This window comes from Physeter macrocephalus, chromosome 18 (assembly GCF_002837175.3).
Source record: "Physeter macrocephalus isolate SW-GA chromosome 18, ASM283717v5, whole genome shotgun sequence".
Lineage (NCBI taxonomy): Eukaryota > Metazoa > Chordata > Mammalia > Artiodactyla > Physeteridae > Physeter > Physeter macrocephalus.
In genome coordinates this window covers 5,666,960-5,679,044 of record NC_041231.1, presented here as the reverse complement: position 1 = coordinate 5,679,044, position 12,085 = coordinate 5,666,960, and the positions used below count along the sequence as shown (strand labels likewise).

Here is a 12,085-nt window from a genome sequence, read left to right as displayed (position 1 = left end):
CCGGGGTCGGGGCCGGGCGGGCGGCGAGCGCGCGCGGGCCGGGGTCGGGGCCGGCTGGGCGGCGAGCGCGCGCGGGCCGGGGTCGGGGCCGGGCGGGCGGTGAGCGTGCGCGGCCCTGGGTCCAGGCAGCTCACACTCTCAGGGCCTGCACGGAGCTGCGGTTGTTTTCCCTGAGAAACTCGTCAAATAGAACAGCGTCGTTCTCCAGAAACTTCTCCGCCTGCTCCACCTCGGCCTCCTCCTTGGCCGCCAGCCTCTCCAGCCGCTGGATCTCGTTTCGCTTCACATCCAGGGCGTACTGAGGGCACCGAAGCAGGAGTCACGCTACTCACAGGGACAGCCCGCTGGGCCCGCGGGGCAGCCAGCCTACCTGGATGAGGAACATTTCCCGCTTCTGGTCGATGTAGCTCTTTATGTTATCAGGTTCCATCTTCCTTTCTGCAACAAGAGGCACGAGGCATCTGGGGCGGGCGGACAGTGGGAGAGAGACCCAAGCCTGCAGCCTGGGATGGGCACAGCCAGGCAGTGCGGGGCCAGCCTGCCGGTCTGGTGCTATGCCTGGCTGTGAGGCCCAGATCACTACCGGGATCGCGAGAGAGCCAGCTCTGGCTCCAGCAAAAGGAAAGCAGGCTCTGCTGATATAGTACAGTCTCCACGGCTAGAGACTGGCCAGGTGGGAAGTCCTTCCGTATGTCTGACATGAGCCTCTCTTGCTGTAGCACCCTCCTCGCCTGGAATGAAGTTCTGAACACACCCACCCTGGAAGTTTTACCTGGCTGGACTTAATAATGAAAGGTCTATTGGCCAGGACAGTGAGAGAACGGGGGCAGTGAGAGAAAAATGGGGCAGCATGACCTCTCCTTGGGGTGCCCTAAGCCTCCAGGGCACAGTGTGGACAGCAGCTAAGTCTACCCTGGCAGGGTTTCAGCCAGGCGTAAGTTACGTGGGCATCGCGACCGCCTTCCAGAGTACAAGCAGGGAGGAATCGCAGTTGGGCTCAAGGCCCATGCGGGCCTCCTTCCCTGCCTTTCTGGAGAGGAAGGCCTGGAGGCTCCCCAGCTGTGGCTGGAACCGTGGGGCTCTCGGCCTTTTCCCTCAAATCCTCTCCCTTCCCTAAGAACCCGGTGTGGTATACGAGTTCCGTTTTCAGTCTAGATGTCTGGCCTGGCCTCCCTGGGCTCCTTACTGGAAGTCAGACCTGCTGGGTCCAGCTTTCCCCACCCAGATGCCACCTGCTGCTCCCAGGTCTTAGAAATGGACAGAGAGGCAGAGACAAAACACATGCAGTGCTGCTTCCCCGGTGCAGAGCTCCACACACAAAACGTCCAGGCAAGCTCAAGCCTTCCTACCCAAAACAACAAGGCTTGGGCGTCAGGGGTAGAGGCTGGGTGGGGTCTCTCCACGCTCAAATTCACATTCGGGGCCCCTGTAGCCCATGGGGTCCAGGACACACTGATCTCAATTGCTTCTTTCCAGTTTAGAGGTTTATACTTCACTGGTAGAGTATTAGTGCCTTTTTAGTACTTCAAACTTCCTGCAGGGTCATAAAAGTAATAACAGGTCACACACACACATAGCTCCGTCTCACTACGTGCCGTTGAAGACATTGAATCTGACCACCCATGAGGCTGGTCCTGTTACCAGCCAGCAGCGGAAGCTGCGGGACAAAGCTGACTTGTCCAGGACAGAGAAGCCATTCAGTGCTGAAGCGCAGATGCTCGCCACCAAGGGTAATGCCTACATTTTAGACATTGTCCAGCCTGCATTCACCGTGTAGGTCAGCACTCAGAATGCATGCCATGCTGGGATTCTAAGGCTTTTAGAGCAGCAATCCATGTGCAATTGATCCTTGTACCCCGAGAGGCAAAGGTCAGGCACAGAGAAGACCCCGGACACACACACACACACACACACACACTCACACACACACACACACACTGCACCACAGCCCCGCATCTCCCAAGCCCTTTAAACGCACTGCTCAGACCGCAAGGGCGGAGGCGGGATGCTGGGGCTTCAGGGCTGGGGGGCGGGGTGCACCTCGGGTCATGGAGAGCTTCCAGGCCGTTTGCTCCTGGAAGATGCGTAGCTGCTCTGCGCGCGCCTCCTGCTCCGCCACCTTGTCCTCCAGCTGCAGCTCGCGCCGCAGGCTGGTGTGCTCGGCCGCCACGTTGGACGAGTAGGTCATCTTCTCGTGCACCCGCAGCTGCTTTTTCTGCTCCCGATCCTGGGGTGGGCGGTGTAGGGGAACGGGGTCGGGCGGGGTTGGACGGGGCCAGACAGCCACCCACCCTCTCCCGCCCACCAGTCCTCTCCGCGTCGCCCTGTCCGGGCGGCGGGGGCTTCGGAAGCGCGCACTTGGCCGGTGTGGCGGCGCACGGGCGGAGTGACTTGCGGAGAAGACCCTGAGGCTGTGAGCCTGCGGGAACTGCTCTGGGTTCCTGAGCACAGCTGCCCAGGGGCTGACAGGGAGGCGGGGCGCCAGATGAGCCACAGGACGCCAGCTCAGACGCGCATTCCAGATCAGCGGTGCAGGGACACACTCGCTAGAGATGATCCTCGTCTGTCTGAAGTTCACACTTAAACTGAGCGTCTTGTATTGTGATTTGCTAAATCCTGACACACCGACGTCGAGGGAAACTAGATCCTCGGAGTTTCCAAAAGAAACTGGAAATGCCAAGTTTGACCTGCAAGCTCCCTACTCACTGTGGGCAGCCCGCGGTCATGTGCGGGGGTCTGCACCTCCCGACCTATTCTCCACCCTGCCTGGCCTCTGGCCAGCCACCCCCAGGACTGCATGCCGCCCCAGCCCTTCACTTGGGAGGGTCTCAGGATAGGGTGGGGTGAGGGACCCTTCTTCCCGAGGCCTAGCGCCCAGCCCCTCCTGCTGTCCGAGCCCTGGGGATCTTGCTGGCTCAGGACCCCGACTGCCTGATCAGATAAGCCCTCACGTGGGTCTTCATTTGGCTTCCCCCGGTCAAATTCTACTTCCTGCTGGTCCTGCCGCGGGCAAAACCTATTCCACCTCTAATCTCTGGCGGGACCCTCATCTGCACATCCGTGTACGATGAAGTTGGGAAAATGTCACCCGCTGGAATTCCAGCGGCAGAAGGTCTGCAATTTAAAGACGCTGGGCAGCTGCTTGGGGCCAGCGTGAGGAGGTCGGGGGCGGTGCCGGGCGGAGGAGTGTGAGGTGGGGACAGGGGCTCCGTCAGGAAGGCAGAGGCTCCCCGAGGCTGGGCCAGGCTGGGAGAAGAAGGTGCAGGCTGTGCTGGCACTGGTGGAGAAAGGGGAAGCCCTGTGTGTGCGTGTTGCCATGAGCGCCGCTCCGAGTGGCTGTGTCTCCGTCGCTCCTCCTTCCAGGCAGGAGGTGGGGAACACCGATGGCAGCCCTGGATCCTAGGCACAGGGGTGGGGCTGGAGGACCCGCATGTCCCTGTGCGTCTTTGGTCCTGGTCGGGGTCACAGAGGGCGCCACCGCTCTAAGGAATCTCAGATGCCGAGCCCTGAGCCGGGGTGGACACAGTCAGCCCATGAGGGAGCCCGGGACGCAGGCCTTGCCTGTGCGTGTGAGAGTGTGTCCCAGAAACACGGCCTGGGGCGTGTGTGTGTGTGTGTGTGTGTGTGTCTCGCCTCCCAGAATTCCAGTGAGAGGGGACTGGGCAAGGTTAGAGCATGCGGGGGGTCTCCTAGGGCCTTGAAGGTCAGGGAGAGTCTCAGGAGGGGACAGCATCTCATGCAGGGGCCAGCAGAAGTGAAGGCATGTTGGCTGAGGCTGTAGCCACAGAAACTCCCCCACCCTGACGACAGCCCAGGAAGAGCGGTGATGAAGCTGGTGAGAGAGTGGGACAGGAGACCTGGGGCCGGGCAGCTGCGAGTTGTTTTCATCGCAAGTGGTGAGCCACTGACTATTCCAGAGGGAGAGAATGACCTGAGCGAAGGGCAGCCTGGCTGCTGCCGTGTGAGCGAGGGAGGAGCCGCAGGCAGGCTGCTCCTGGAGGGATACTCACTGATAGAGACTTATTCCGCTCCTGGTCTCTGAGCAAGAAGAAATCCACGTCCCCAGACATATGGAAAGGATTAGCTGACTGGTCGGGAACAATCGCAGACCCTGGGGAGGGAGATGCCTCGCTGGAGAAACAAGGCAGCTCTTCCGGCCGGTGATCTGGGCCTCTGGGGTCCCGGCACCCTCCCAGCCCAGCAAGGGAGCTTCCATGAAAGCACAAGCGAGCAGTGAATGTTCTCTTGGATCCAGCTGTGCCTGAAGTCCACCCCTGGACCTTCCAGCTCTGTAAACTTACCTGTCTGGTTTAACCTGTTTGGACTCGGGCTTCTGTCCCTGCCATCTGAAAGAGACCTTGTGAACACAGGCCTTCCTGTGTCTCAGACCTGTGCTACGTTCCTGGCCCTCTGTCCTCTCTCACTTAAAGTCTCAGGAACCCCCAGTCCGTAGGGGAGAGAAGCTCCACCTGCCCTTTGTAAGTGATGGAAGCAGCTGACCCTGGAGCTGAGGCACCTGCCTGCAGGGTGCAGGGGGAGCCCTGCGCTTTGTCCTTGCAGGGGTCTCCCTGAGCCTCCCAGGGGAAGGCTGGGCTTGGGAGCTGGTGAGGGCAGAGTGCCTGAAGTCTGGGAAGGCAGGGCAGGAATCTGGGAGGTGACGGCTGCCAAGGACCCCAATCCTGCTGTCTCCCTCCCAGTAGTAAGGGGGAGGTTCCCAGAGCACAGCTCACCGGTGTCAGAGAAGATGGAACCCAGGGCACCAAACTAAGGGCTTAAAACTATGGTTCCTTCTTCCCCCACTACCCTTGATTTAGAAGAAACAGGGTTTATTGTTAAAAAAAAAAAATCACGAAAGTAAAAGAAAATATCATATATAAAAAAGAACTCCTCCATTTTAAACAACTGCTGATAATATTTCTGGGGGTATTTTTTTCCTAATACTTTTCAATACACATTTTTGGTAATTCCATACCTTCCTTAAAAAAACACACTTTAAAGTTACTAATTCTCCGTGAACAGCATAAGGAAATGTTAAGGGCTACCGTAACGCACTGCCCCATGCGGCACATTCTCAGGGCAAATGCGGTCCCCACGGCACCGCCCTGGACATCCTGAGTCCCCCACCGTGCCATCACCGACTGGCCCTCGGAGTGACTTTCCGAAGGGAGGCTAGAGGGCTGTGAGCAGTTTCCAGGCTTCAGAGACTTAGGTTGACCTGCCTTCCTGGAGGTCGGTCCCATGTTACGCCCTCACCCCCAGAAAGAGGATGCCGTCAAAGGGCCATGAAGTTATGCCCTGATAGTCTCAAAGCTCCTCCACACAAGACATGTGTCCGTTCCCACGGGGAAGTGAGCTGGCAGCGGAGAAGCCTGGCAGCCTCCACAGCAGCCCGGGTGACAGGAGTCTGCATCCCGGCCCCGGACGCGCCCAGGACGCCTCATCTGCATCCCTCATGAGGAGGGGTCAGAGAAGCCTAAATACAGGCATGCTACAAAATCTTTTACTCTTTTTTCAACTTTTCTGTAAGAATTAGCTCCTATCAGAAAAGTGTTTTAAAAACTGAGCTGTGCTCAGCCTGAGGAGAATAGAGAAAAATTATCTGCTCCTTGCCCCAGCCCACGGGAGGAAGTCAGCAGGGGCTGTGTCCGTTCCACCCTGCCTTCTGGCAGTGCAGCCGGCCTCTGTGCAAGAGGCTAACTGGACTAATGCTCGTAATGACCCTATGAGGTGGGAAACACTGCGACCCCTGTGAGGAAACAGAGGCACCGAGAGGTTAGAAGCCCCCCAAGGCCACGCAGCCATAAGTAGCTACTCCGAGACCAGCTTCCGAAGCAGAAACTGCAGCTGCATTCAGGGAAGAAGGGAATGTTTAGCGCTAACGTGAAGGGAATCAATGGGTGATGTGAAGACGAGCCCCAAACCCAGAATGGTGATCATTCCAGGCAGACTGTTCCAGAAACTCAGTCGGTTTAACATTTACACATCAAGCAACGTACTACACCCCACTAACAGCATGAGGAAGAAAATTATATGGTCATTTCAATAGATGCAGTAAAAGTGTGTTTCAAGATTCAAAACTTACTTTGAATAAAAGTCTTAGCAACTCAGGAATAGAAGCAACCTAGGCATAGAAGCAGACATCGCTGATCTGATCGAAGGAAGTATGGTGAGCTGACTCGTGGCCCCCAAAGACGTCCGTGCCCTCGTCCGCAGCCTGTGACCGTGTTCCCTTATACAGAAAGGGGATTTCGCAGATGTGATCACGGACCACGGGCCTCGGAGACGGGAAGATGCTGCTCTCGGGGGTGGAGGAGCGCGGGCGCCTCTAGAAGCTGGAAAAGGCGGGAAACACGTTCTGCCCTGGCGCCCCAGAAGGAGCCAGCTCTGGGGGCACCTTGATTCCAGCCCTGTAAGACTCATTGTGGACTTCTGATTTCTAGAACCCTAATAAACTTGTGTGTTTTAAACCACAGAGTGTGTGGTCATTTGTTACAGCGGCAATGGGAAACGGATCCGTGTATCCACAAGAAACCGCTAGGTAAACTACTTCCCCCCAAGACTGGAAACAAGGCACGGATGCCTATCTTAGCAGCGTTGTAATGAGGGTCCTCATGGCGCCATAGGCAAGAAAAAGAGTAAAAGGTGTAAGGACTGGAAAGAAAGGGAAAATAATGTCACTCCAGGTGATGAAGTAGAGTAGAAAATCCAAAAAACCTACAGACAAAATGGATACAATTAGATCAATTAGAGATGGTTTGTAGATCTTCCTGTGAAATGGGAAAAAAAATGCACAGAAGATACAATAAACCTATATCTTCATGATCTTGGGGGTCAGCAAAGAGTTTTAAAACAGGACTTGAAAAGTACTAACCATAAGGAAGTGATCGGTAAATTGAACTACAAAAGTAGAAACTTTTGTTTATTAAAAGGCACCACCGAGAGAGAAGGCAACCCACACGGTGGGGGAAGGTATTTGCAATACTTAGAACCGGCGAACGATCTGTAATCAGAATATGTAAAGAGCTCCTAGGAATCATTAAAATAAGGAGACAGACGACCCCATAGAAAAGTGGGCCGAAAGCAGGAGGAACAGGTGCTTCACAGCACAGTCATCAATGCCCCATAAACGTAAGTAATCCTCCTCGTTGGTCACAGGGAACATGAGATACTAATGCACACCCAAAGGACCAGGTAATACAAAAAGGAAGTGTGTGTGCGTGGTGTTGGAGAGGTGTGGAGCAACTGGAACCCTCACACCTGTTCGTGGGCTGTGAACTGCTACAGTCGCTCTGGAAGATTGTTCAGCGGCAGCTACGAAAGTTTAACATCCAGCCAGCAATGCCACTCCTCCCTATACACCCAGGGGAAACAGCGCCAGAATGGCACACACAAGAATGTTCGCAGCGGGGGGCCCTCAAGATGGCGGAGGAGTAGGACGACGTGGAGTTCACCTCTCCCCAGAAATGCATCAAGAATACAATGGGGCTTCCCTGGTGGCACAGTGGTTGAGAATCCGCCTGCCAATGCGGGGGACCTGGGTTTGAGCCCTGGTCCGGGAAGATCCCACATGTCGCGGAGCAACTAAGCCCGTGTGCCACAGCTACCGAGCCTGTGCTCTAGAGTCCGAGAGCCACAACTACTGAGCGCGCGTGCTGCAAATACTGAAGCCCGCGCGCCTAGAGCCCGTGCTCCGCGACAAGAGAAGCCACTGCAATTTGAAGCCCGCGCGGCGCAACGAAGAGTAGCCCCCGCTCGCCGCAACTAGGGGAAGTCCGTGCGCAGCAACGAAGACCAAACCCAGCCAAAAATAAATAAAATAAATAAATTTATAAAAATAAAAAAAAAGAATACATCTACAAATGGAACAATTCTCACAGAGCACCTGCTGAACACTAGGAGAGGACCTTGGACACGGAAAAGGACAAGAAAGATCCCCCCATAACCAGGTAGGATGAAAGAAAGAAGAGGGAAAAGGAAGAGGAGAGGAAGCGGATGGGACCCGCACCCCTGGCAGGGAGCTGAAGGAGAGGAGAGGCTCCCACATGCAGGGAAGCCCCCTCACCAGCAGGGAGGTCAGCTGGGACAGAAGGGGAGCTTCGGGGCTCGGAGAAGAGCCCAGCAACTGGTCTGTTGCAGGCAGGACAGAGTGAGACCTACACAGATGGTCCGTGCCACAGCCCTGCGAGCCTCAGCCTGAGAGGGTGTCCACTGGTGCCGACAGGGGCTGGGTGCTGGAACGTGGGGTTTGGAGAGCAGACGGGAGAGGGGACTGATGTTGGCTGTGAGGAGACAGCCCGAGGGGACGGGATGGAGCAGCTCTGCAACCGGGATGCTCACAGAGGAAGCGCCAGAGGCACCGTTGTTGAGTGACGTGCAAAGGGCGGGGCTGCCAGGGCAGCCTCGCGCCGGGCCCTGCCTCCACGGGGTACCAGGGAGGGCTCCCACGCCCCGCCACCACCTCCTCCGTCCCCACCCCAACCTGGCGCCCGCTCACCCCCATCTCCCCTGGACAAGCTCACGCGCTCAGTCGCTACCCAGCACCCTCCCGCCTGGGCACCCGCTCACCCCCATCGCCGCCTCGGCTCCTTCCTGCCTCACGGCTCGTGGGCTCTGGGGCAACCTCTGGAGCAGACTCCGGTGGGAGGAACACGTGCAGGGCTGGGGCTGAAACCACAGCTGAGCCCCAGGGGCCAAGGGACTACGGAAGAGGAGCTGAAAGCTCTCCTCGCAGCTGCATTACACCTCCACTGACAGCGCCTGTGAAACATCTGAAAGAACAAGTGCTCCTGCAGGTGGGACAGGCCTGGCTTTAGCAGCTCTGGGCTTTGTGGGCACGGACACATCAGGGGTGGGCCAGGCCAGAGTCTGAGCTGCCCCCATAGCTCCCATAACAGGTCCAGATGCACGACTACTGCAGTCCTGGGACCTGACCTCACTGGATCTGCGCCGGTGGCCTGGTGAAAACAACGCCTGAGGGTCACCAGGGCCAACTGCCGGCACGCCCACAGTTAAGGCAGAACCGAGAGCAGTGCCAACAACAGTGTACTGTGTGAGCCCACACAACGGGCAAAAGGGGACACAACAGAGCACATACACAGGTGAACAGCTCCAGTGGAGGAAAACCCAGCAGCTTCTCTCCCAGTGGGAGTGCTCCAATCCTGCCTACCTCACACCAGAGATCAGAAACACAGCTCAGAAACAGATCTGGGGGCCTCTACTCCAATAACTAGGGAGCAGACCCCGCCCCTGACAGGGCAGTGACAACCACAGAACCCAGGGGAGGCCCCGCGCAATATCTAGGGCAGGCTCTGGTCACCACCACACCAATCAAACCCTCTATCAAGGGGATAATGGCACAAGCCTCTGGACCAACCTCACCCACTAGGTGGCAGACACCAGAAGCAAGAGGAACGACAATCCTGCACCCTGTGGAAAGGAGACCTCAGACACAGTAAGTTAGATAAAATGAGACAACAGAGAAATATATTGCACACAAAGGAGCAAGGTAAAAACCCACAGCACCAAATAAATGAAGAGGAAATAGGCAATCTACCTGAAAAAGAATTCAGAGTAATGATAGTAAAGATGATCCAAAATCTCGGAAATAGATTGGAGGCACGGATCAAGAAAATACAAGAAATGTTTAATAAAAACCTAGAAGAACTAAAGAACAAACAATCATAGATGAACAACACAATAACTGAAATGAAAAATACAATAGAAGGAATCAATAGCAGAATAATAGCTGAGGCAGAAGAATGGATAAGTGAGCCAGAAGACAGAATGGTAGAAATAACTGCCGAGGAGCAGAAGAAAAAGAAAAAAAATGAAAAGAAATAAGGACACGTTTTCCCTGGTGGCGCAGTGGTTGAGAGTCCACCTGCCAATGCAGGCGACACAGGTTCGAGCCCTGGTCTGGAAAGATCCCATATGCCACAGAGCAACTAAGCCCATGCTCCACAACTACTGAGCCTGCGCTCTAGAGCCTGCGAGCCACAACTACTGAAGCCTGCACGCCTAGAGCCTGTGCTCTGCAACAAGAAAAGCCACCCCAGTGAGAAGCCCACACACCGCAATGAAGAGTAGCCCCCACTCACCAGAACTAGAGAAAGCCCGTGCCCAGCAACAAAGACCCAACGCAGCCATAAATAAATAAATTAATTAATTAATAGTAAATTTTTTTAAAAAGAAAGAAATGAGGACAGTCTCAGAGACCTCTGGGACAACATTAAATGCACCAACATTCAAATTATAGGGGTCCCAGAAGAAGAAGAAAAGAGAAAGGGCCTGAGAAAATACTTGAAGAGATTACAGTCAAAAACTTCCCTAACATGGGAAAGGAAACAGTCACCCAAGTCCAGGAAGCATAGAGAGTCCCATACAGGATAAACCCAAGGAGAAACATGCCAAGATACATATTAATCAAACTAACAAAAATTAAATACCAAGAAGAGTATTTAAAGCAACAAGGGAAAAGCAACAAATAACATACAAGGGAATCCCCATAAGGTTATCAGCTGATTTTTCAGCGTAAACTCTGCAGGCCAAAAGGGAGTGGCAGAATATATTTAAAGTGATGAAACGGAAAAAACTTACAACCAAGATTACTCTACCCAGCAAGGCACTCATTCAGATTCAACAGAGAAATCAAAAGCTTCACAAACAAGCAAAAGCTAAGAGAACTCAGCACACCAAACCAGCTTTACAACAAATGCTAAAGGAACTTCTCTACGTAGGAGGGGAAAAAAAAGAGACCACAAGTAGAAACAAGAAAAGCACAAATGGGAAGGCTCACTGGTAAAGGAAAACTTACAGTAAAAGCAGGAAATCATCCATACACAAGTATGATATCAAAACCAGCAACCATGAGAAGAGGAGAGTACAAATGAAGGAAGTAGGAATTGCATTTGAAGTTAAGAGATCAGCAACTTAAAAAACAACCTTGTATATAATACACCGTTCATGGGAAATGCAAACCAAAAAACTACAATAGATACACGCAAAAAAAAGAAAAGCAGGGACTTCCCTGGTGGCACAGTGGTTAAGAATCCGCCTGCCAATGCAGGGGACATGGGTTTGATCCCTGGTCCAGGAAGATCCCACATGCCGTGGAGCAACTAAGCCCGTGCACCACAACTACCAAGCCTGCACTCTAGAGCCCGAGAGCCACAACTACTGAGCACGTGCCGCAACTACTGAAGCCTGAGTGTCTAGAGTCCGTGATCCACAAGAGAAGCCACTGCAATGAGAAGCCTGCCCACCACAATGAAGAGTAGCCCCTGCTCGCTGCAACTAGAGAAACCCCGCATGCAGCAACAAAGACCCAATGCAGCCAAATATAAATAAATAAATAAATACATTTACTTATTTATTTATTTTTTTAAAAAAGAAAGAAAAAAGAAAAAGCAACCCAAACACAACACTAAAGATGGTCATCAAACCACAAAAGAACAAAAGAGGAAGGGAAGAAAAAGATCTACAAAAACAAACCCAAAACAATTAAGAAAATGGCCATAGGAACATAAGTATCGATAATTACCTTCAATGTAAATGGATTAAATGCTCCAACCAAAAGGCACAGGCTCGCTGTGTGTCTTAAACAAGACCCACATAAATGCTGTCTACAAGAGACCCACTTCAGATCTGGAGAGACACACAGAGACTGAAAGTGAGGGGATGGAAAAAGATATTCCATGCAAATGGGAATCAAAAAAAAGCTGGAGTAGCAATAATAATACAGAAAAAATAGACTTTATTTTAAAATAAAGACTGCTATAAGAGACAAGGAAGGACACTACATAATGATCAAGGGATCCGTCCAAGAAGAAGACATAGAAACTGTAAACATATATGCACCCAACACAGGAGCACCTCAATATGTAAGGCAAATGCTAACAGCCATAAAAGGGGAAATCGACAGTAACACAATAATAGTGTGACTTTAACACCCCACTTACACCAATGGACAGATCATCTGGACAGCAAATTAATAAGGAAACACAAGCTTTAAGTGACACATTAGACCAGATAGACTTAAGTGATACTTCCAGGACATTCCATCCAAAAGCAGCAGATTACACTTTCT

At 53.3% G+C, this 12,085-nt stretch overlaps 1 protein-coding gene across 1 annotated transcript in view; it reads right to left on the bottom strand.

The window, feature by feature from the left end:
• CFAP100 (cilia and flagella associated protein 100) overlaps positions 1–12,085 on the bottom strand; it is a 56,744-nt gene that overhangs the window by 20,906 nt on the left and 23,753 nt on the right. Inside the window, exons 2-5 of the mRNA XM_024117279.1 lie at positions 4,011–4,111; positions 2,041–2,227; positions 371–438; positions 135–298 (exon numbers count right to left, since the gene is read on the bottom strand). Of these exons, the coding sequence (XP_023973047.1) occupies positions 135–298; positions 371–438; positions 2,041–2,227; positions 4,011–4,111 (520 nt within the window). The remainder of the gene's footprint in view (positions 1–134; positions 299–370; positions 439–2,040; positions 2,228–4,010; positions 4,112–12,085) is intronic.